Source organism: Grampus griseus (assembly GCF_964374135.1).
Source record: "Grampus griseus genome assembly, chromosome: 3".
In the NCBI taxonomy this organism is placed as follows: domain Eukaryota; kingdom Metazoa; phylum Chordata; class Mammalia; order Artiodactyla; family Delphinidae; genus Grampus; species Grampus griseus.
In genome coordinates, this window is record NC_139019.1 from 123,090,285 (window position 1) to 123,111,640 (window position 21,356).

General features: G+C 40.3%; 1 protein-coding gene across 1 annotated transcript in view; it reads left to right on the forward strand.

Annotated features, from left to right (window-relative positions):
- The window catches only part of STK32A (serine/threonine kinase 32A), a gene marked incomplete at both ends in the record, with an annotated part of 115,140 nt that overhangs the window by 63,777 nt on the left and 30,007 nt on the right, over nt 1-21,356 (forward strand). Inside the window, one exon of the mRNA XM_082652501.1 lies at nt 19,938-19,975. Within this exon, the coding sequence (XP_082508627.1) occupies nt 19,938-19,975 (38 nt within the window). The remainder of the gene's footprint in view (nt 1-19,937; nt 19,976-21,356) is intronic.

Consider the following 21,356-nt stretch of genomic DNA (forward strand, 5'->3'; position numbering starts at 1 on the left):
CTGTGGTTGAAGATGTAACATCGTAATTTATAGATTCTCCGTGCAAGCACTGTGGACCAATCCTTTTTTTTTTCTTTCTTTCTTTTTGGCCTTGGCGCTTACATAATTATTATTTAATTTTCTATCTTTGGAAGGGCCCATTTGTATTGGAAACGTGCTCTTCAGGCAATGGATAAATGGAAAGCAGACCAGTTAATCATGTATGATCTCGGAAGTAAATTTACACACCCGGTGTTTTTGTCAATAACTGGGAATCCTGTTGACAAGCGATCTTTCTCCCATACTGCCTTTCTGCTACCTCCCGCCTACTTCTTTCCGAGGAGAAACTTTTCATATTTGTAGGCTATAGAGTCCCTGTCAGGGTCTTCATGCTCACTCATCCTCCCCCAAATTGCCAACCCACAGTCTGTTTGGGGTGCTGACATTGCAGATCTCAGGCAGAAGCCAGAGACTATGAAAAGCCAACATCACCAGAGGCCACCTTGTAACTTTCTCCCTTCTCTGTTTGAATCTGAGTTCTGTGGCTTCTTTCTCTGAGCTTCATTTTCTCAGTCATCACAAGTCAAGATGCTCTGAGCATTTTTGCCATGTGCTTAGAACCATGTTCCAAGAAGAATACAGGAGAAAAACGAAACAGAAAACTTGATACAATTTTCATCCCCAAGGAACATAACCATACCAAATAGCATTGTTTTCTGTCCTTGTCTCCCTCACTCTCTTTTGCTCCTATCACGGTTTTGCCACTCGAATAAGAAACCAAGGACTAAGTTTCTGCTCCTTGCCCTTTACACACTCACAATTACTACTTAGTGCCCATCTTCAGAGGGCCTCTTTGTACTGAAATGTCTCCTCCTCATGGCAGATGAATGGAAGGCAAACACCATGACATTATGAATACTGGGTTAAAATGAGATAGCATCCTAGGACAGGAATAAAGATGCAGATGTAGAGAATGGACTTGAGGACACGGGGAGGGGGAAGGGTAAGCTGGGACAAAATGAGAGAGTGGCATGGACATATATACACTACCAAATGTAAAACAGATAGCTAGTGGGAAGCAGCCGCATAGCACAAGGAGATCAGCTGGGTACTTTGTGACCACCTAGAGGGATGGGATAGGGAGGGTGGGAGGGAGACGCGCAAGAAGGAGGGGATATGGGGATATATGTATACGTATAGCTGATTCACTTTGTTATACAGCAGAAACTGACACAACATTGTAAAGCAATTATACTCCAATAAAGATGTTAAAAAAAAAACACAAAAAACAATCCAGATGTATTTCTACTGCCCATACGTCCTACCTTGCCTCCCCATGCGTTATATTTTATAGTCAATCGTAACATTTTGTACCTCTCCTGAGGAGTTGTGATGTTTGGGGTATGTAATTACCTAATGTCTGTGTGCTGTGCTAAATTGTAAACTCCATGAGTTGGGGCCATGCGTGTTGTGCTTCTCACTGTGTAACCAGTGTGTGACAAAAATCTGAAGGAATGAACACTGCCCGAACCACATGGATGACAGATTGACTAAAAGCCCAGCTTTACAGATAACAAAGACGAAATTAAACTAGAAGGCATTAAAGCCATAAATTTCAGAGCTACCTTGGTCTTCACATTGGGTAATCATGTAATTTATCATCCAAACCAGGGTACTCCTGAGAATGAAAGGAGTTGTGTTAATAATTATGCTGGGACAACAGGCAAAACCCCTAAGTGTTTCGGAAAAATCAGAACATATATCAACCTCATTAGGGCTTTTCAAGACAGTCATGACCAAATAGGCATTTTAATTGTGAGGGAGCTCTAATAACCAGGACTTTCTGCCTTCAGACTAGTAGATATCAATGTGAAGTGATTTCCATTTGAAGTGGTACCAAATGGCTTAAAAGACATGTACATGGTGAAGTAAGCAGTGTCCCTTTGTCTACGGCATTTAGAGGATAATAGTGGCGGCACTCTGAAGCCAGCTTCAGGGCTCCTGGGGCAGAGTTAAAAGCTGAGGAGCAACATAGAAGAAGAGATAGAGGCTTCTGAGTACTGTAATTCTCTTTCTAAATCTCTTTCTTCAAAAGAATGTGAAGAATTCATGCTGTATTTGATGGAATCTAAGATAACAAAACATCTTTCAGCTACTTAGAGGATTGGATTTAAGATACAACCTGAGTTCCAAAGTATTAAAATGTGAATAAAAAAAAAAAGGACAAAATACAGATTTCCCAGGCAAGGAAAGATCATTTGCATGAAAGTGCAGATGTAAAATATGTGACTTCCAGGGCTTCCCTGGTGGCGCAGTTGTTGAGAGTCCGCCTGCCGATGCAGGGGACACAGGTTCGTGCCCCGGTCCGGGAAGATCCCACATGCCGCGGAGCGGCTGGGCCCATGAGCCATGGCCGCTGAGCCTGCACGTACGGAGCCTGTGCTCCACAAGGAGAGAGGCCACAACGGTGAGTGGCCCATGTACCAAAAAAAAAAAAAAGTGACTTCCTAATTTCAAAACAACATTTTGTCTCTGGACAGGGTAGAAGGTTCCAAATTACCTGTGGTGGTCAGCGAATATGTGTGGAGCAGAAGTGGTAATAGGCTGCCCTGACTGAGGGATTCCTGGGTACCAGGTGCTCTGCTTAAGCACTTGTGAATTATTTCACTCAGTCCACCCACAACTCCAAGAGGCTGATGGTGTGACCGTCCTCATTTTACAGCTGATGAAACTCCGGTTCAGAAAATCACTTGGCTAACGTGTAGGTGAGGCCACCTACACTTGAAGGATATGCAGAGCTCTTAGCCACTCTCCACACCTACTGATGTTCAGCACTGTTGTTGCCCTGAGGAGGGTGTGGCACAGGGTGGGGCACGGCCACCTGCCTTCAGGTACCCGCTGTCTGGCTGCACAAATGAAGATGACACAAATGGAGCCAACAGACAACAGAAGAGCCTAAAACTAGAAGCTAAATTGGATGAGAAAGACTGAAGTGCTTCAGTAGGGAAGATGCTTTGGGGTAACAAAACAAGTTTCTTCTGAGCTCAGAGGGCTTAAAAGCAGGAAGGAGAGTTTAGTCTGTGTAAGGGGAACTGTATTCTGAATGAAAGTATTAGTTTGTCTCCCGGTGGTAACACAGAATAGGCTCTGTCTTTAGTGTTTTTTTTGCATTGTTTTTCCTGCCAGCAATGGCCATCTTAGTTATTTTTTTTAAATACCATAAATGCTATTTCTGCCTAAATTCCAAATGAGACATAAATGGGGTTTTGTTTTATTTTGTTTGTGGATTATTTTTAATCCACAGACTTGACTTTTTGTAGTTTCCTAAATATGTAGAATATTTAGCTATTTTTTTTTCACTTTTAGAATCTGTTTTCTCTATAGCTGTGAAAGACACAGGATTGCACAGTAGTCATTAATTTCGAATTGTGCAATTAGACATGTTTCTTATTGGACGGGAAGTCAAACATTTTTCTATGAGTACAGCTTGAAAATCAGCTCTAGTTTCCAAATTATGGCCATTTCCTTGTTCAATATTCCGCTTTACTTACATTACATCAGTGAATCAAGATCTTAAGATATAGATACAGTGATTATTTGCTTTTATTTTTAAAAATAAGGAAAATTAAACTTATTACAATCCTTCCTATGGGATAGTACTCTGATTTGTTGATTGCCACAGTCTCTCCAGTGAATAAAGTGATAGAAAGTAATTATTACAGTCTAATGACAAATTTGTATTCCTTCCCTTGTCAGATGTTAAAGGCTCAATTACAGATTTAATCTAATGAGATGAATTGTTTGGGACAGTTAAATAGTAAGTCATCTTGGGTCAAAATACCACTTGAGGGCTTCCCTGGTGGCGCAGTGGTTGAGAGTCCGCCTGCCGATGTGGGGGACACGGGTTCGTGCCCTGGTCCGGGAAGATCCCACATGCCGTGGAGCAGCTGGGCCCGTGAGCCATGGCTGCTGAGCCTGCATGTCCAGAGCCTGTGCTCCGCAACGGGAGAGGCCACAACAGTGAGAGGCCCACATACCGCAAAAAAAAAAAAAAAAAAAAAACCATTTGAGTGAATGTTTGTTTTTCTGTCTTTCTAAGAATTATCTCACTCTAATGAAGTTATAACTGACTGCTTTCTAAATTCCTACAGGAATAAGATAAAAATCTAATTAGGCCACTGGTATCAATGATGGCAGTGCAACAGAGTGAGCTGCAAAAGTTCATCTCCATCTCCAACTGATTACAGATACGCTGAAGTAGGAATAAAAGAAAATTCATGATTGTCAAAAAAAGAATAGGATGCTATTTTTATTAATCACCTTTGTCTTCTCTGCTATAATCATAGAAACCGTTAACTGACACCCAGTCCATCTCGGAGCCTCCACATAAAATACACAAAGGAATTAGTTTTCGCACATCCCCTCTTGGACTGAAGTAGCTGCTTGCCGGGTGTTTATATCATTCTTCTGGAAATCAGCATTTTGATGGTGAAGATAAAAACTTAGGGATATGCTTCTTTCATAAATATTCATTCAAGAACTGTTTCTTGAGTATCTGTTTGCCAGACAATGTTCTCGGTGCTGACCTTCAATTCTGAAAGGACGGACAACTTCCCCGTCACCCAGAGTTGATAATACAGCGTGAAAGGGAGTCAAGTAAACAATTCAACACTCGTACGAGAAAGGTGTTTAAATTCTGTGGCATTTACTACAAAGGAAATAAGCAGTTATGTGTGTATCCTGTGCCACCCACACACGTCACTCACACTCAGGGCAGCTTCACAGTGGTCTTGATCCTACTTTTAGTGGTAGCCCCTGGCTCACAATATTCCTTATAAGAAGTGGTCTCTCCCTCCTAAACTGAGGCCCTACTCCTCACTCCTGTTCTAATCTCTAATCTAATCTCTAGTCTAATCCAGAGCGGTTGCTAAATACATCAGTGACTGAACAAATGAATGAGGACAGAATATACACGTGCTCCTTGGGTGGACGTGGAAGGTAAAGGTTGCTGTGGATAAAGTTGTCTTCAGCATCTTTTTAATTTATTCCCACTGTGTGTCTACAGTGTGTGGGGCTCCATGCTGCCTTTCCTCCATGCTGTGTTAGTTGTTATGCCATGTAACGAAACCACCACAGATGTAGTGACTTAAAATAACACACGTTGATTATCTCACAGTTTCTTTTTTTTTTTTTACATCTTTATTGGAGTATAATTGCTTTACAATGGTGTGTTAGTTTCTGCTTTATAACAAAGTGAATGAGTTATACATACACATATGTTCCCGTAACTCTTCCCTCTTGCGTCTCCCTCCCTCCCACCCTCCCTATCCCACCTCACAGTTTCTTTGGGCCAGGAGTCTGGACACATCTTAGCTGGGTTCTCAGAAATGCTGTAATCAAGGTGTTGGCCAGAACTGGGTTCTCTTTTGGAGGCTGGACTGGGCAAGGGTCCACTTCCAAGTTCAGTAGGGATGTTGGCAGAATTCATTGCCTCATGACTATAGGACTCTGCTTGTTTCCTCAAACTCAGTGAGGAGACCAAGACTCCAGAGTGAGTCTGCTAGCAAGACAGGGTATATATCATTGAATAAAATTATGTAACACAATCACTCACAAAGAAGAGCGACCTCCCATCACCCTTGCTGTATAATGTCAGTTAGAAGCAAATCACAATCAGCCCACACTCAAGGGCTGAGGATGACACAAGACATGAACAGGAGGAGGTGGGGAACATGGGGGGCACCATAAAGTCTGTCTACCATACTTCCTCTAAACAAGTTTTCCTATGCCTGACTCGGACATCAATATCCTCTATGACCGTAAACATAATCCTGAACATCCTTGTCAAGGAAGCAATGAGGTGGTTTGGTCAGATGAACAGGAATGGTTCTTTCATACCTAAGAGTCTAGGGTGATTCCCCTCAGCCCTGATAGGATGACGCTCTTCAAAGTATAACCTCTTTGACTTTCTGCTCTCTACCACGCACCTATTTCTCCCCAGCAATGCCCCATGACCGAAATGAACTGTCAAAGGGCATGTAACAGTGAGGTGGGATAGTCAGCCTTTAAGACATTTAATAATCAAGACCTTTCTGCAATTCAGTTGTGAGCCAAAATTCTTTGTTTTAACGAAGGTCTTGAGTTTGTTACAGGCAGAGATCTTCGAGGCTGAGATTTCGTCTTTTTGTCTGACTCATACACACTGCAGCATCTTGGAAAACACATTTTATTTTCTTGGGATGATCATTCATAGGGAAAAAATAAGATCTTTCTGCAGCTAATCATTTTAGTCAATGATCATTGAGTGACAGATGAGCTTCTGATGAATGAACTTGTCAACACAGTGACACCCCACGTTTCTGCAGCCTGTGGAAATGAGTCATCTGGAGAGATGCTTTTCTAATTCCTGGAGGTGTTTACTCCCCTCTGCTTACCATTTAAATTATACTACAAATACCTATCTCATTTTCTTAATGGCTTAAGAAGAGCTGTCATTCATTGTGCATATACCAAGAACTAGGCACTGTGCTAACAAGCGTTTTGCACACACTGCCTAGTCTGATAGTCAGCAATACTGTGACAGGGTTAAGTGACTTGCCCAGTACCATACAGTTGGTATACTAAGGCCACATTCAAAAGTAGGATGAACTGATTCAAAGATCCTACTCTTAATATAGGCTCTTTTAGTTTCATTCTTATGAACATAATAGACTTCTTCAAGATCAGATGAGCTATTTAGTGCTATTTACCCAACAGCAACGAACATTAGTTTAGATACACATTTTTAGTTGGTATGTGTTATGGGTTAAATTTTGTGCCCCCCCACCCAAAAGGTATGTTGAAGTCCTAATCCCCAGTAACTCAGAATGTGGCCTTATTAGGAAATAAGGTCTTTACAGAGGTCATCAAGTAGAAATGAGTTTATGAGGGTGGGTCCTAACCCAATATAACGGGGATTCTTACCAAAAGAGGGAATGTGGACATAGAGATAGATATAAACAGAAGGAAGATGATGTGAAGAGACACAGGGAGAACTCTGTGTGAAGACGAAGGATTGGAGTGATATGTCTATAAGCCGAGGAAGGCTAAAGTTTGCCAGCAAACCAACACAAGCTAGGAAGAAGCAAGGAAGACCCCTCACCTACAGGTTTCAGAAGGAGGAGGGCCTTGATGACACCTTGATTTTAGACTTTTAGCCTCCAGAACCATGAAACAGTATATTTCTGTTTTTTTAAGCCACCTAGTTTGAGGTACTTTGTTACAGCAGCCCTGGCAAATGAATACAGTAAGTTTTCATCGTTTTTTTAGGTGCTGAAATTTCAATCTTTGCTTCTCTAACACGTACTACTCAGAGCAGCTTCTACTTCACTCCTGATACGCTACTTCAAATATATTATGGGATGGAAGACCAGAACAAAACTTGTTAGAATTGTTTATAAAACTACAGTAACCCGAGAGAGAGTTCACTAAGTCAAATCCATTAGCTTTAGTAGATGGTAAGCTATTTTATGTTGCCCAGATACTGTCTCTACTTACTTTCATATTTCAGATTTGGTGAGATATTTCAGATATCTCTGGCTTTTTCATAATGTTTCTGTAGTCCAAGGAGTTTTGTTTTGTGCTTACATATCTCTAAGGGAAGTGAAATCTTTTCCAATTTACCAAAGCAGCATGTCCAGGATGATGAAATTAAAAGTCTAAAAATACTTATAGATGATCTGATTACTTGTATTGTCCATGCTCCAAGTGATACTGCCTTTCTTCCTCCCAGTGTATTTTTTTTTTTTTTTTTTTTTTTTTTTTTTTTGGCGGTACGTGGGCCTCTCACTGCTGCGGCCTCCCCCGTTGCGGAGCACAGGCTCCGGACGCACAGGCTCAGCGGCCATGGCTCACGGGCCCAGCCACTCCGCGGCATGTGGGATCTTCCCGGACCAGGGCAAGAACCTGTGTCCCCTGCATCAGCAGGCGGACTCTCAACCACTGCGCCACCAGGGAAGCCCCCTCCCAGTGTATTGTTAATATTTTCTGTTTATTGCAGTGGGATAATAGATTTTGGCTTCCGACTGCCATTTTCTGTGGAGTGGTTGAGAAAATGCCCTTGCTTGTTGTTTTGGTAAATCTTCTCTTCAGAAGCTCACCAGCCCTTGCGAATGTTTTCTCTTCCTAACTCCCATGGCAGAAGGGCCACTTGAGCCTCAAAAACAAAACGGCAGTGCAGTAATGAGGGTATTAGGTTGGTACGTTCTATTCAGCACCTGCTCCCAAGCTACCGAATAATGAATGAGCATGAATTACACATTGTGAAAACAGGAGGCTCTGCCTGCTTTGTATTGGGCATCAGGCAGTTCCGAAAGGAGCTTTGAAACTGTGCTTCTCACACGAGGGCACCCATTTGTGAAAACCCACGTGAACAAGGCAAAGAGCTGCTCGTTTACAGGTTAACATTTAACTCGCCTGGTGCTGAGCTTTTAAGAGTTTCTATAAGGTCAAGAGTTTCGTTAATATGCAACCTGTAACTTAGTCCAAATTAAATTTTACTTTGCCTAGCCATCATTTTAGTACAAAGCTGAAGCTTCATTCTTTCAGGTTTAGTCATTTAACAGGTAGTATTGATGACTTATTTATGTGCCGGGCACACAGCTCTTGAATGGAGGTTTTTCTTGATTAATTAACAACTTTGTTTATTTACATGTATATTTTTTAAATTTTTTATTGAAGTAGTTGATTTACAATGTTGTGTTAATTTCAGGTATACATCAAAGTGATTCAGTTTATATATATATATACGTATATATGTGTATGTGTGTGTGTCTGTATATATATATATATATATATATATATATATAAATCTATTCTTTTTCAGATTCTTTTCCATTGTAGGTTATTACAAAATACTGAGTATAGTTCCCTGTGCTATACAGTAGGTCCTTCTTGGTTATCTATTTTATATATAGTAGTGTGTATATGTTAATCCTAAACCCCTAATTTATCCCTTCCCCCCTCCACATATTTCATATGCTCAAACAAATCATAAGTTTGTTTTCTACATCTGTGACTCTATTGCTGTTTTGTAAATAAGTTCATTTGTAACATTTTTTTAGATTCCACATATAAGCAATATCATATGATATTTGACTTTCTCTGTCTGACTTACTTCACTTAGTATGAAGAGTTTTTGAAGAATAAAAACATGGTTTCTGTCCCTTTAAAGCTTACAGTTTGGTTGAGGAGATGGACAATGAATATAATACAGAAACATAAACAATGAACAAATACATAAATAATCATGTTAGTTACAGTGTCTGTTGAGTGCTTTATGGGAAATAAACAAGGATCTAAGAAAAAGAGTACAGAGTTGGGGGTGAGGGTCATTGCTCTCGAGGAAGCCTCGCCAGTAGGTGGCATTTGAGCCAAGCCTTGCAGGACAAGCAGCTCTAAGGTGGAAGTTTGTTAGGTGTCCTGGAGCAGAACAGAGGCCTCTGTGGTTGGAACATGTGAGAAAGGGGGAGCGTGGTTCAAGAAGCCACAGGAGAGGTGAGCTGAAATCAGGTTGTCTTACCATGCTCTCACAAAGGCTCTAGTTCAAACTTATTTCTTATTTGTGCTTTAATGAAAATACAGAGCCAGGAAAGGGGACATATTTGAATTTGTAATCAGTTTGGAGATAAGGATAGAACATTCACAGTGGGTGGTAGGAAAATAAGGATGGAAATCATAGAGAATGGGATCCACGAGCTATTCTAGATACTAGGGCAAAAAAGAGCCTGGAGATTATTAGTTCACCTTGCTCCCTCTGTAGGTAAGGGATTGGCATACTTTATCTGTAAAAGGCTAGATAGCAAATGTTTTAGACTTTGTAGGCTATAGGGTCTGTCACAACTCATTGACTTTGCCATTGTAGAGTGAAGGCGTCCAGATAATATGTAAGCAAATGAACATGATTGTGTTGCAATAAAATCTTATTACAGACACTGAAATCTGAATTTCACATGATTTTTTATGTGTCATAAGATAGTATTCTTTTTTATTTTTCAACTATTTAGAAATGTAGGATCCCTTCCTAGCTCATAGCCATACAAAAACAGATGATGTGCTACATTTGGCCCATGGGCCATAGTTTGTCAACCCCGGTACAGATGCTAAAACTGTGGCCCAGAGAAGCAAGTGATATGCCCAAGGTCACAAGGCAAATCAGAGAGATGGCTAAGATAAGATATCATGTGTTCTAGCTATTAGGCTGGTACTTAAAAGAAAAAAAAAATAGTGTCTTCATTGATAAAAAGTAATGAGAAGATATTATATAATATCATATAATAAGATTTTTATGTAATACTTTGGTTCAAATCGATAAAGATGGCATGTTTATTTTAGAAATTTGTGGGGGAATATAGGAAAGTATTGCAGAAAATAAAAGCCCAGTGGTAATCTAATGTGTTTTGTTTATTTCTAGTTTTATTTGGTTGAGCATTAAATATATACTGATAATCTTTTATAGAATTATCACTATATGTATAGGAATATGCAAATATATCCTTTGTAAACAGAATAATATGAAGATATTTTATATGCTCAAATCATGTAGTTGTCCACCATGATATTCATATGCCCAAAGCAAGGCTATTTGCAAGGTGTCCATCATAAGCAGTGACTGATGGCGTTAGAATTATATGATGGCTCTTCCACTTACAAGAGAGGCAACTGTGGGCAAGTTACTTAGCATCTCTGACCCTCATTTGCTATATCAGTAAAATGAAGAAACCTATACATAATTTACAGGGCTGTGGTGGAGATAAATTCTAACGTATGCACAACACCTACATAGAAAGTGTTCAATAAATTTATAGCTATTGATTAATATTGATACACTATATCCGTTTGCTTCCATTACCTTCCTTGCACTAAACTATGGGGAAAACGTACTGTTCCTTCTCATACTCTAGAATACATCATCACCAAAATTACACATTTATCTTATAATACAACCATTAAGAAAACACAATATTCTCGTTTGAAAGCAGAGTATGACATAGTAGACAGGGTAAGGGGCTTTGGACTAGTCAGATCCGGGCTCAGTTTGGGGCTTCGTCCAATTATTAGCTGTATGACTTTAGGAAAATTAATAAGCCCTGAGATCTATTTCTCTAATTTGTGAAGTAGATTTAATAATGTCATATATATTAAAGCAGGAAAAATATGACAAGCCTTTATTACATTGCTCAGAAAATCAGGGATGGCTAATAAAGGGAAGCCACACTATTTTCCTGCCAGTTGGAAAACAACTATGGGCTATTACAGAACCTTGGGATGTTAGAGTGAAGGTTAACATAGAGATCAAGTCCTACCTGCATCCAAAGGCAGAATTTCTTCCACAACCTCTCCAACAAGGAATTGTCTTCCTAGCTTGTAAACACTTCAGAGGTGAGATACTCATTACCACATAAGGTAGATGATTTCATTTTTAGACATGCTGAATTTTTAGAAAGTTCTTCCTTCTGTGGACTCACAGTCAGCCTCGTGGTTCCCCTGCTGCCCATTGGAGCTGAACTAAGTAAGGTGTCAAGTCAGACAGGGCTTCTATTAGTCGTCACCCACTCGTAATCTTACTGGTAATTTATCTCTAGCCTCCAGGATTCCTTATGGTCGGTGCCCTGTTGTGATTAGTGTTTGTTCCTTGTTAAGTATTTTGAATATCACTCCTGATGTCAGGTAAACATGAACTGGAATCCTGACTCTTCTCATAATAGTGGAGGACAATGCAGTAGTTCCTGGAATTAGCCCTCTGTGTGCCTCAGTGGTCCCATCTATGAAATAAGGGTAATAATTATACCTACTTCATAAGGTTGTTAGAGGATAATAGGGAATAAAGTATTCAAAGGGCTTATCCTCATCTCACTTGTTGCATTAAATGAGATCTATCATCATGAGTACATCACAATGGCTCCATGATAGTGGAAAACAACTATTCATCATTTATCGTCCTCAATTTAACACCAGTTTCTTGCCATCTAGCCCTTCCTACACTGACACTTCCTAATTACTTGTTCAATGTTTTCTGAAAGTCAGTTGAACAATTACTATGTGCCAGATACGAAACTAGAAGTTTTACATGCACCATCTCACTAAATCTTCACAACAGCTCTATAAAGCAGATACTATTGCTGTCCTCGATTTATAGATTCAGGGGGCCGAGTCTCAGAAACATATTACCAGACATGTTTCTAGTCTCAATAGAAAACTAACTCCCATGAGACTAAACAATAAAGGGGATTTATTATTCTATGATACTTGCAAGTCCAGATGTACGCCAGACTTGTAGGCTATCTTGATCCAGCACGTCAGCCTAGGACTCTATGCTAACTCCTTTAAATCCAATGAACCACACACCTGCTAAAAGCTTTCCCCAGGACAGCAAGGAAACTTCTTCCTCAGAAGCCCATAGCTTAACTCTTCTTCCTGCTTAATGGCTTTAATAAGCGTTACAGCCCATCCCAGAACCAATAACCAGGACTGTGGAGTGGCATAACTCTCACTAGCTTAGGCCTTAGTCACAGAACCGTCTCCTAAAGTCAAGCGTGGGATAGACTCCCCCAAACAAAGGGACTACAGCGTGTGTGTATATGCGTATGTGTGTGTGTGTGTGTGTGTGTGGCAGAGAGGGTAAATACCCAAATTAGAACTGAAATGATTAAGAGAATAAAGAATGCATGTTAGGACGGCAATCACAATGTACATTATACAAGGTTCTAACTTGCCCAAGGTCCCAGAACCAGCAAGTTCTCAGCTGAGATTTGAAACTGGGTCATCTAACTCCAGAGCCCCACTCTTAACATCTAGGTTCTAATGCTTCCCAAATAAACCTAGTAATGCCTGGGAAGGGATAGAAACATTTGTGATTACTAACTGTATTCTACACACACACACAAACACACCACACAGTACAATACAGTATAGCATATACAAGGCACACGTTTAGTCCATATACTGGTATATAAACATTCTGCCTCCAGAGACTACAAAATGGTTAAAACTCTCAAGTTTCTGGGATGGTGGTACATGGCCATACTTCTCAAGCTAGAATGTCTGTACTATTGTACTGCTGGGGACTCACCTTCCTAGAACTACAGATTTATCCAGAGTAAGAAAGGTGGAATTTTACTTTTATATTAAAAGAGATATGGATATATTATAGAGTAGGGGGCAAAGTCTATATGATTTTCAAATATACCATAGAAATTATGAAAAAAATTAAACTTGCTGCAGACCAATTTCAACCACACCCCAGAACCCTGGGTATGTTAGGACATTCTCTCTCCTGAGAGGAAGTAAGATATGAAAGTTTGAGATATAAACTAAGATTGCACCTTGCAGTGTTTGTTTTTTTGCGGTACACGGGCCTCTCTCTGTTGTGGCTTCTCCCGTCGCGGAGCACAGGCTCCGGACACGCAGGTTCAGCGGCCATGGCTCATGGGCCCAGCCGCTCCGCAGCACGTGGGATCCTGCCGGACCGGGGCACGAACCCATGTCCCCTGCATCGGCAGGCGGACTCTCAACCACTGCGCCACCAGGGAAGCCTATACCTTGCAGTTTTGGGTTGTAATCCCAGTTCTGTCTGTTACTTAAAATCTTGAACCATCTCTGAGCTCCCCCTTCTTCATTTGCAAGAATGGGTGTAGGGCTTCCCTGGTGGCGCAGTGGTTGAGAGTCCGCCTGCCGATGCAGGGCACACGGGTTCGTGCCCCGGTCCAGGAAGATCCCACGTGCCGCGGAGCGGCTGGGTCCGTGAGCCATGGCCGCTGAGCCTGTGTGTCCGGAGCCTGTGCTCCGCAACGGGAGAGGCCGCAACAGTGAGAGGCCCGCGAACCGCAAAAAAAAAAAAAAAAAAAAAAAAAGAATGGGTGTAATATCTAAGTTATGGAGCTGTTATGAAGAATAAGATGCTGTCTCTCAAGTGCCTGCCATGTGCCTGCCACAGCATGGACAATAAATAATAGCTATAACCACTCTCTTGACTCATGCGAAGCACAGCAGTTTGAAAACACTCTTACGGACTAGCCCCAACACCAGGCATTGCTAATCAATCTTTTCCCTTGGACATGGAGGTCCTTTACCAACACAGCCTGAAAGCCTTCAGTCTCTTTACTTCACTTCCTTGTAATGGCTTCTGTAACTAATACTACCTTGAACAAACTGTGGGAAAGGCTGGGATTGAGTAACAACAAAAAGAAGTAGCCAGAAAGTAGCTAAGAGTGTAGATCTTAAAAGTTCTCATCACAAGAAAAATAAATTCGTAACTATGTATGGTGATGGACGCTAACTAGACGTAGTGTGGTGATCATTTCAGAATATACACAAATATTGAATTATTATATTGCACACCTGAAACTGATATAATAGTCACTTATGTCTCAATTAAAAAAAAAAAAGAAGCGGCATCCAAGTGGTAAGAAAGTTGGAGGATGACACCTGGCCCTTACTAATCCAGTCCTGGCATCTTTTCACTTCTGTTTCCTGTTCGAAATTACATGTTTTTGCTTACAATTTCCCATCACACTCTCACACCCCCAAACCTCTCTTTTCTTAGCATGGGTCTGTTTATGTGACCAATAGCCTTCATGTAACACTGTAATTAATATATTATATGTACGATAAATATGATATTATAAAATAACATTATATAAATATATAAATAAAATATTATATGTATAATATTTTCCCCTTCTCAAGAACTTGGAGAGGACCCAATCCAGGAGAGCATTATGTGACAAAGAATTAAATCCAAACTGTGGACCTGTCAGAAAGCCGTGGGACACTGAAGAAGTTGAGTTTCATTAGGATACACTGATTTTCCTGTTCCCTCTTCTCACAATACCCCATATCAGATTGCAGGGTGAGCAACTTGATTCCAGGGTAGGCACAGTGAAGGGATGTAATTAGCCTATTAAGTTCTGCTAATGTCTTGTTAAAGTCATTCAGGTGAGAACAGCAGCTATATCAGTTCCGCCTCGGACCCTGCCACAGGGAGTGTTGCATTTCCACACTGCCATTTGTAGTTCTTACGGTAAGAATCAGCTGATTCAGCAGGACCTGGACTTTTCTGTTTCATCAAATCAAGATGCAATGAAGGATTTCTACAGAATGTGCGTGTTCCCAAAAGTGTACTTTACCGCTCTGCAAATGATGGGGTGTTTTCATTGCCAACAGTAAATACAGTGCATCTGGCATGTGGAGGGTGTTTTGTTGTCGTTGTTCTTATTCTTTTGTTTTTGTTTTTCTCTTCTTAGGAGAAAAAGAAATACATGGCTTATTACTCCAGAAGTTTGAGAAGCCAAGGAACTAGATTTACTCATTTTTCTGACAAATATTTATTTAAACACTGACTTTGTTCTGGGCACTTTGATGACCCTAGGAGCTACAGCACAGAAAAGATGTCCTTGCTCTGAGAACTTGGGGGGAAAACAAATAATGAACAAATAAAGAAGAAAATAGGTAATGATAGTGCTGTGCTGAAAATAAGGTGGAAGTGAAGAGATGAGGATGGAGAGGGCACTACTCTAGATTGGGTGGTCAAGAAAGAACTTGGAGGATGTGATATTTTAGCCAAGATCTGAATGACAAGAAGACACAAGCCACCTGAAGGTCTAGGGGGACAGGACTGCAGGCAGAGGGGACAACATGTGAAGGAGACCAAGAAGAACAGTGCAGTTGGAGCATGGTGTGTGGCTATGAGATGTAGCTCAGGGCTCCGCAGGACTAGAGCACCTACAGGTCACATAAGGCTGGGGTAAATGGTTCGGACTTTATTCCATGTGGGTTGGGAGCCAATGGAGTCATTAGGCAGGGAAGGTGTGTGTAATGAAAAACACCACCCTGGCTGCTATGTGGATAATGGATTGTCAGGGGACAAGAGGAGAAGCAAGAAGAACAAGGTATTATACTATTGCAGACTTCAGTATGATGATGGTGGTAGCGCTGGAGATGGTAATTCTAATGTGTGTCTATGTATAAGTATTTTTTCACTGTAGTAAAATATACATCACATAAAATTTATCATTTTAACCATTTTTAAGTGACAAAGTACATTAAGTACATTTATACTGTTATGCAACCATCACTACCATCCATCTCCAGAACTTTTTTGTCATCCCAAAATGAAACTCTATAAATATTAAACAATAAATCATCAATCCGTCTTTCCCCACAACCTTTGGGAACCTCTATTCTATTTTCTGTCTCTGTGAATTTGACTATTCTAAGGACCTCATATAAGTAGAATCATACAATAACTGCTCTTTCGTGCCTGGCATATTTCACTTAGCATAATGTCTTCAAGGTTCATCCGTGTTAGAGACTGTATCAGAATTTTATTCTTTTTTAAAGCTGAATAGTATTCCATACGTATATACCACATTTATCTATACACCCAGCCATGGATACTCGGGTGGTTTCCACCTCGTGGCTATTGTGAATAGTGCTGCCACGGGTGTACAAATATCTGTTCAAATACCTGCTTTCACTTCTTTGGGGTATATACCCAGAAGTAGAATTACTAGATCAAGTCTTAATTTCATGGGTTTTTTTGGTGTTTGTGTGGGATTTGGTGGATATCAAAGGTTCTCTTTAGGACATATTATATTTATATTTATCATGGCTGCTAAACATACAGATGGAAACATCAGGCAGGAAGTTTTACATATTTTTAGTCTAGAATCCCTGCGTCGGGTGATAAAAGGTATATGATAGAAGGTCATGCTGCCCAGTGGATAGGCTGTCGTGATGACAAAGGAATGATTAAGGAAATGGGAGTGAGGAAACAGTTGGGGTGCATGTTGTTTTCAGCTCCCCAGGTGATCCTAGATACACCCAGATTTGGTAACTACCCAGTTAAACCATCTTATAGATTGCCTTAAATGAAGAAAACCATTTAGGATTATTGGAGAAGACAGAAAATATAAGAAGTGGTGCTTAAATTCTGAACTAGAAAATCTCAACTTGTTCTAGCAGGAATTTTAATACAGCACCTGGGTTTATTTTCATTTCCTTTCTCCTACTGCATGAATAAACAATCTTATCACACTGTCATTCACCCTGTAGTGACTTAGAGGTTACCTCATCACTTTTTAGAGAAATATGTACTTAGAATCTATGCTTATATACTTTATTTTTCTGTTAAAAGTCCACTTTTTCTTTTATATTTTTCTTAGATTTTCCTCATAGTCTCTCTGAATTTAGTAATAAACATGCCTCTTTACCACTTTAAACCCCTTTGGCATGGTTCCTTTTGAACCTTTCTTACCCTCCCCATCCCTGAGGGAACTATGTCTCATCTATCTTTATATTTCTCATATCCTAACACAGTGACTTATCAAAGTAGATAAATGTTTGATAAATAAATGAATATAAGATTGAAGTAGGACATATCACCTTAAACTATGACCTCTCTGATCTCCATATTATTCTTTAAGCTGCAAGGAAGTTTCTGGGGAAAGTAGTGGATATCACGAAGTGTGGCTATAACAAATTTAAAAAATTGCACCTAGGGATTTAATAGAAAGCCCATAAAGTGCCAAACCCACGGCAATTCATTTCTCCTAGCAAGCCCTCATAAATTCAGGCCACGAAATCATTGTGCTCATCTTGCCACACCCAAGTCTCTCCCTTCCTGGCAGGGCTCCTCAGGGCCTCCTCCTCGCCTGGCAGACACTACCTGATGCTCACTGGTACAGGTCCAAAAGAGGTGGCAAGAGCCTAATGGCTAGTTTACCTTGAGCTTTAAACTGCAGAGTGTTCAATGGTGCACTGGAGTGCTCTGGTATATCCTGGTTTATGTATTAATCAAGAAACCATCCCCGCCATCAAGGAGTTCATGATCCAGTTGGAGAAAAAATGAATAGAAGTGTGATAAATGTTGTGATGGGATAAGCATATCATGCAGAGCACACACGAGGGGCCATTGACTCAGAACTGGAAAATCAGGGAAGGCTTCCTGTAGGAAGTGGCATCTGATCTAAGAGGTGAGGGATGAATCTGCATTTTCTGGGTGCAGTGGTTCAGGGCTCTGATTCAGGCAAAGGAATGGCAGAAGGTGAGGGGATGCAGGGAGATTTTAGGGGACTCCATGCCCTTCATGTGGCTGGCACAGGAGCCAGATTATGAAAGGGCCTTTAATCCATGTGAGTGAATTTAGACTTGATAATTTTTGGAATAATGAAATCCATCAAAGGGGTTAGGGTGGAGTCTGCAATACTGAGAGTTTAGCCAGGGAAACATGCAATTTGAAACCCCCTTGCACTCTATGTTTTTAGCAAATTATACCCTGAACCAGAGAAAACTTTGCCACAGCTACAAATGACCGCTTATGAATCCAGAGCTAATTTTAAGAACCTAATAAACTAAACGAGAAGATATTCAAAGCTCATGAAAGTACCCATGCACCTGCCTGTTGGGTGGGGCATATACTTGGTTCTATGTGTAGCTAAGAGGCTTGTTATTCATTAATATTTTCAAAAGAGGACTCTGACAGTCTCGGTCTGTCACAGACTAAAGTCACCTTATTCTAGTGACATAAAAGCCACTTGACTAGGCTGAAAATGTGTTCCCAAACCTGTTGCAGAATTTCTTCCCTAATGGCTTCTGTGAATTTGGGTTTAAGGGCTTTAATGGTACATCAGGGAAGGGCAGTAAAAACCGGAGTGTGGAAGAGCGAGGGCTGCTACGAACCACAGAGCTGTGCCCTCGTTGAGGAACACTGCTTACAATAATATTTGTTCTTGAGGACTTCTGAAACTCTACAGCCATTCCTCTAAGTACTTACCATCAAACCTCTAAGTATTTACCATCAAACTACTGCCTTCGTTGGAAGAGGGTGGATTATGTTCCCTTCTATGGATTTAAGGATCTCACCAATGCAGAGAAAACTGGTCCAAATCCTTTAGTTAACAATCCCAGGAATAATACTTATTAAGCAACTAGAGGCATTATAGCATCATCCTAAAAAAGATTCTAATCTCCGCAAGTTTAAAATGTAATCACTTTATAGATCATTTTGTTTCTCTTTTTTATAGTCTTTAAGTTCTAGAGTTACACAGGCAACAATGATGATTAGTACTACTACCTTATGACAATTTAAATGCTGTATGATCACACACTACTATATGTAAGATAGATAACCAACAAGGACCTACTATATATAGCACAGGGAACTCTACTCAATATTCTGTGGTAACCTATATGAGAAAAGAATCTGAAAAAGAATGAATATATGTATATGTAGAAATAAATCACTTTGCAGTACACCTGAAACTAACAAACATTGTAAATCAACTACACTCCAATAAAATTTAAAAAATAAAAATAAATAAAAATTATACATAAAATTTAAATAAATAAATAAATGCCGGATGATCTATGGAGCAATACTGACACACTTGGATATAATATGCTGTAGAAATTAAGAATCTGAGCTTTTAGGGACTTCCCTGGTGGCACAGTGGATAGGACTCCACGCTCCCAATTCAGGGTGCCCAGGTTTGATCCCTGGTTGGGGAGCTAGATCCCACATGCATGCCGCAACTAAGAGTTCGCAGGTCACAACTAAGGAGCCCACCTGCTGCAACTAAGACCCCGTGCAACCAAATACATAAATAAATATTAAAAAAAAAAAAAAGAGTCTGAGCTTTTGAGTGAGAGAGACCCAGGTCCAGAGCCCTGTTTTTCTGTTTATTAGCTCTGTAACCTTGGGTTAAGTTACTTAACCTCTTTAAGCCTCAGTTCCGACCTAGAAATTGGGGGTATTAATGGTAACGATCTCAATTCACTGTGAGAATTGAATGAGATTGTGAGTGATGAAGGGCTAGTATATTCATTCCTCGCTAGCATTCTTAAGCAGTTCACCTTTACCCTTTAGTTCTGTTTCTTTGTTTTATTATGAGCAACTTTCTCCTTTCTTTTTACTCCCCTAGGGATATGAAGCCTGACAATATTTTGCTTGATGAACATGGTAAGTAAATGATTTGTTTGCAATCAACCACATAACATGCATGTAGAACAAGTTGGTTATCCCCAGCAAAGTAGTACTATATAGGGAAAAAGCGTCTTACTCGGTTCAGTTGAGTTGCATGTACAAACTCCATTTTATGGTGGGAGGGACCATATGGGGGAACTTTATCATTTATTGCAGTGACGTTGTACACCCTTAAATAGCCTTACATTTACATAAGGAGAAAGTTATTCTCTTTTCAATTTTCTTCCATTCCTACTGATTTCTTCAAGAAAACCATCCCAGTTTTTTGGTGCTAGTTTGCTTTAATATCTCTATAGCAATCATCTCCCTTTTTTTTTTTTTTTTTCATAAAGACAGAAGAGGCTTAGAGCATTTGGTAGGCAATAGTATCTACCTAGAGGTTCGTGACAGACTTTCCTTCTTGTGAGGGTAAACTGGTTTCACATTTACAGAAGAGATACCAAGTTTTCTGTTCAAAGGTTTTCAGTTACTAAAAATGAGTCCATTTAAAGAAAGATATAAAGCAGATAAGAGTATCTCTGGTACCCAGCTATGAAAGTGACAGAGGGATATGGCAATGACCATGATGGTGATACATGAATGCCTGAAGTTCAAGAAGCACTGATTGAAGATGTCCTATAGAACAAGCTTTGACCAACAGTGATCAAATGTGTACAATCTCTTCCTAATATTATTTCAATGTACATTTGGATTTATTTATTAGAGCAGACCTGTAGGACACACAGCCTGCATGTTATAAATGTTATACAGGCAATAAGATCCTTGTTAACTTTTTAGAAAGCTGCTAGGGGAGGGAGTCCTAAATCTGCAAAGCTCTGTATCTCTTTAACTTTTACAAAAGGGATTTGCAAGTGGGACTGAAACTCCACGGACCATCCGTCACTTATTATTTATTTACCTAGTTGCATTTTAAGCCTGATTTGCCAGATGCCACATGTGCTCAGAGGGCTAAGAAACACTTCTGTGTATGACCTCTAATTTCAAAGCTTGGAGTCATTATTTATTTATGGACTGTCTAAAAAGATTTTCTCCACTTTCTTCCGATGCCTTATTTCTTCCTTCCCTTTACTGCTTCTGACATTTGGGAATAGTTTCTGAATCTCAGAAATGTGGGCAATGGTGAGACAACATGAAGGTGACTTTCATTAAAGCACCAGCTGTCTCTGCCTTAAATAGGAAGCAGGATCCCCTCTCACACCGGTGCAGATAAACTCTGTGGAGCTTCACAGCTGTGGACAAGGCCTCCCCCAACCTCTAGAGGCCATCTTTGCACGATGTACAAAAAGGTGCTCTGTGTGCCTACCACAGCCTTGGGAAGGTGACCACTGGTAATGCAGAGCCTGATTTCGGGTTCTGT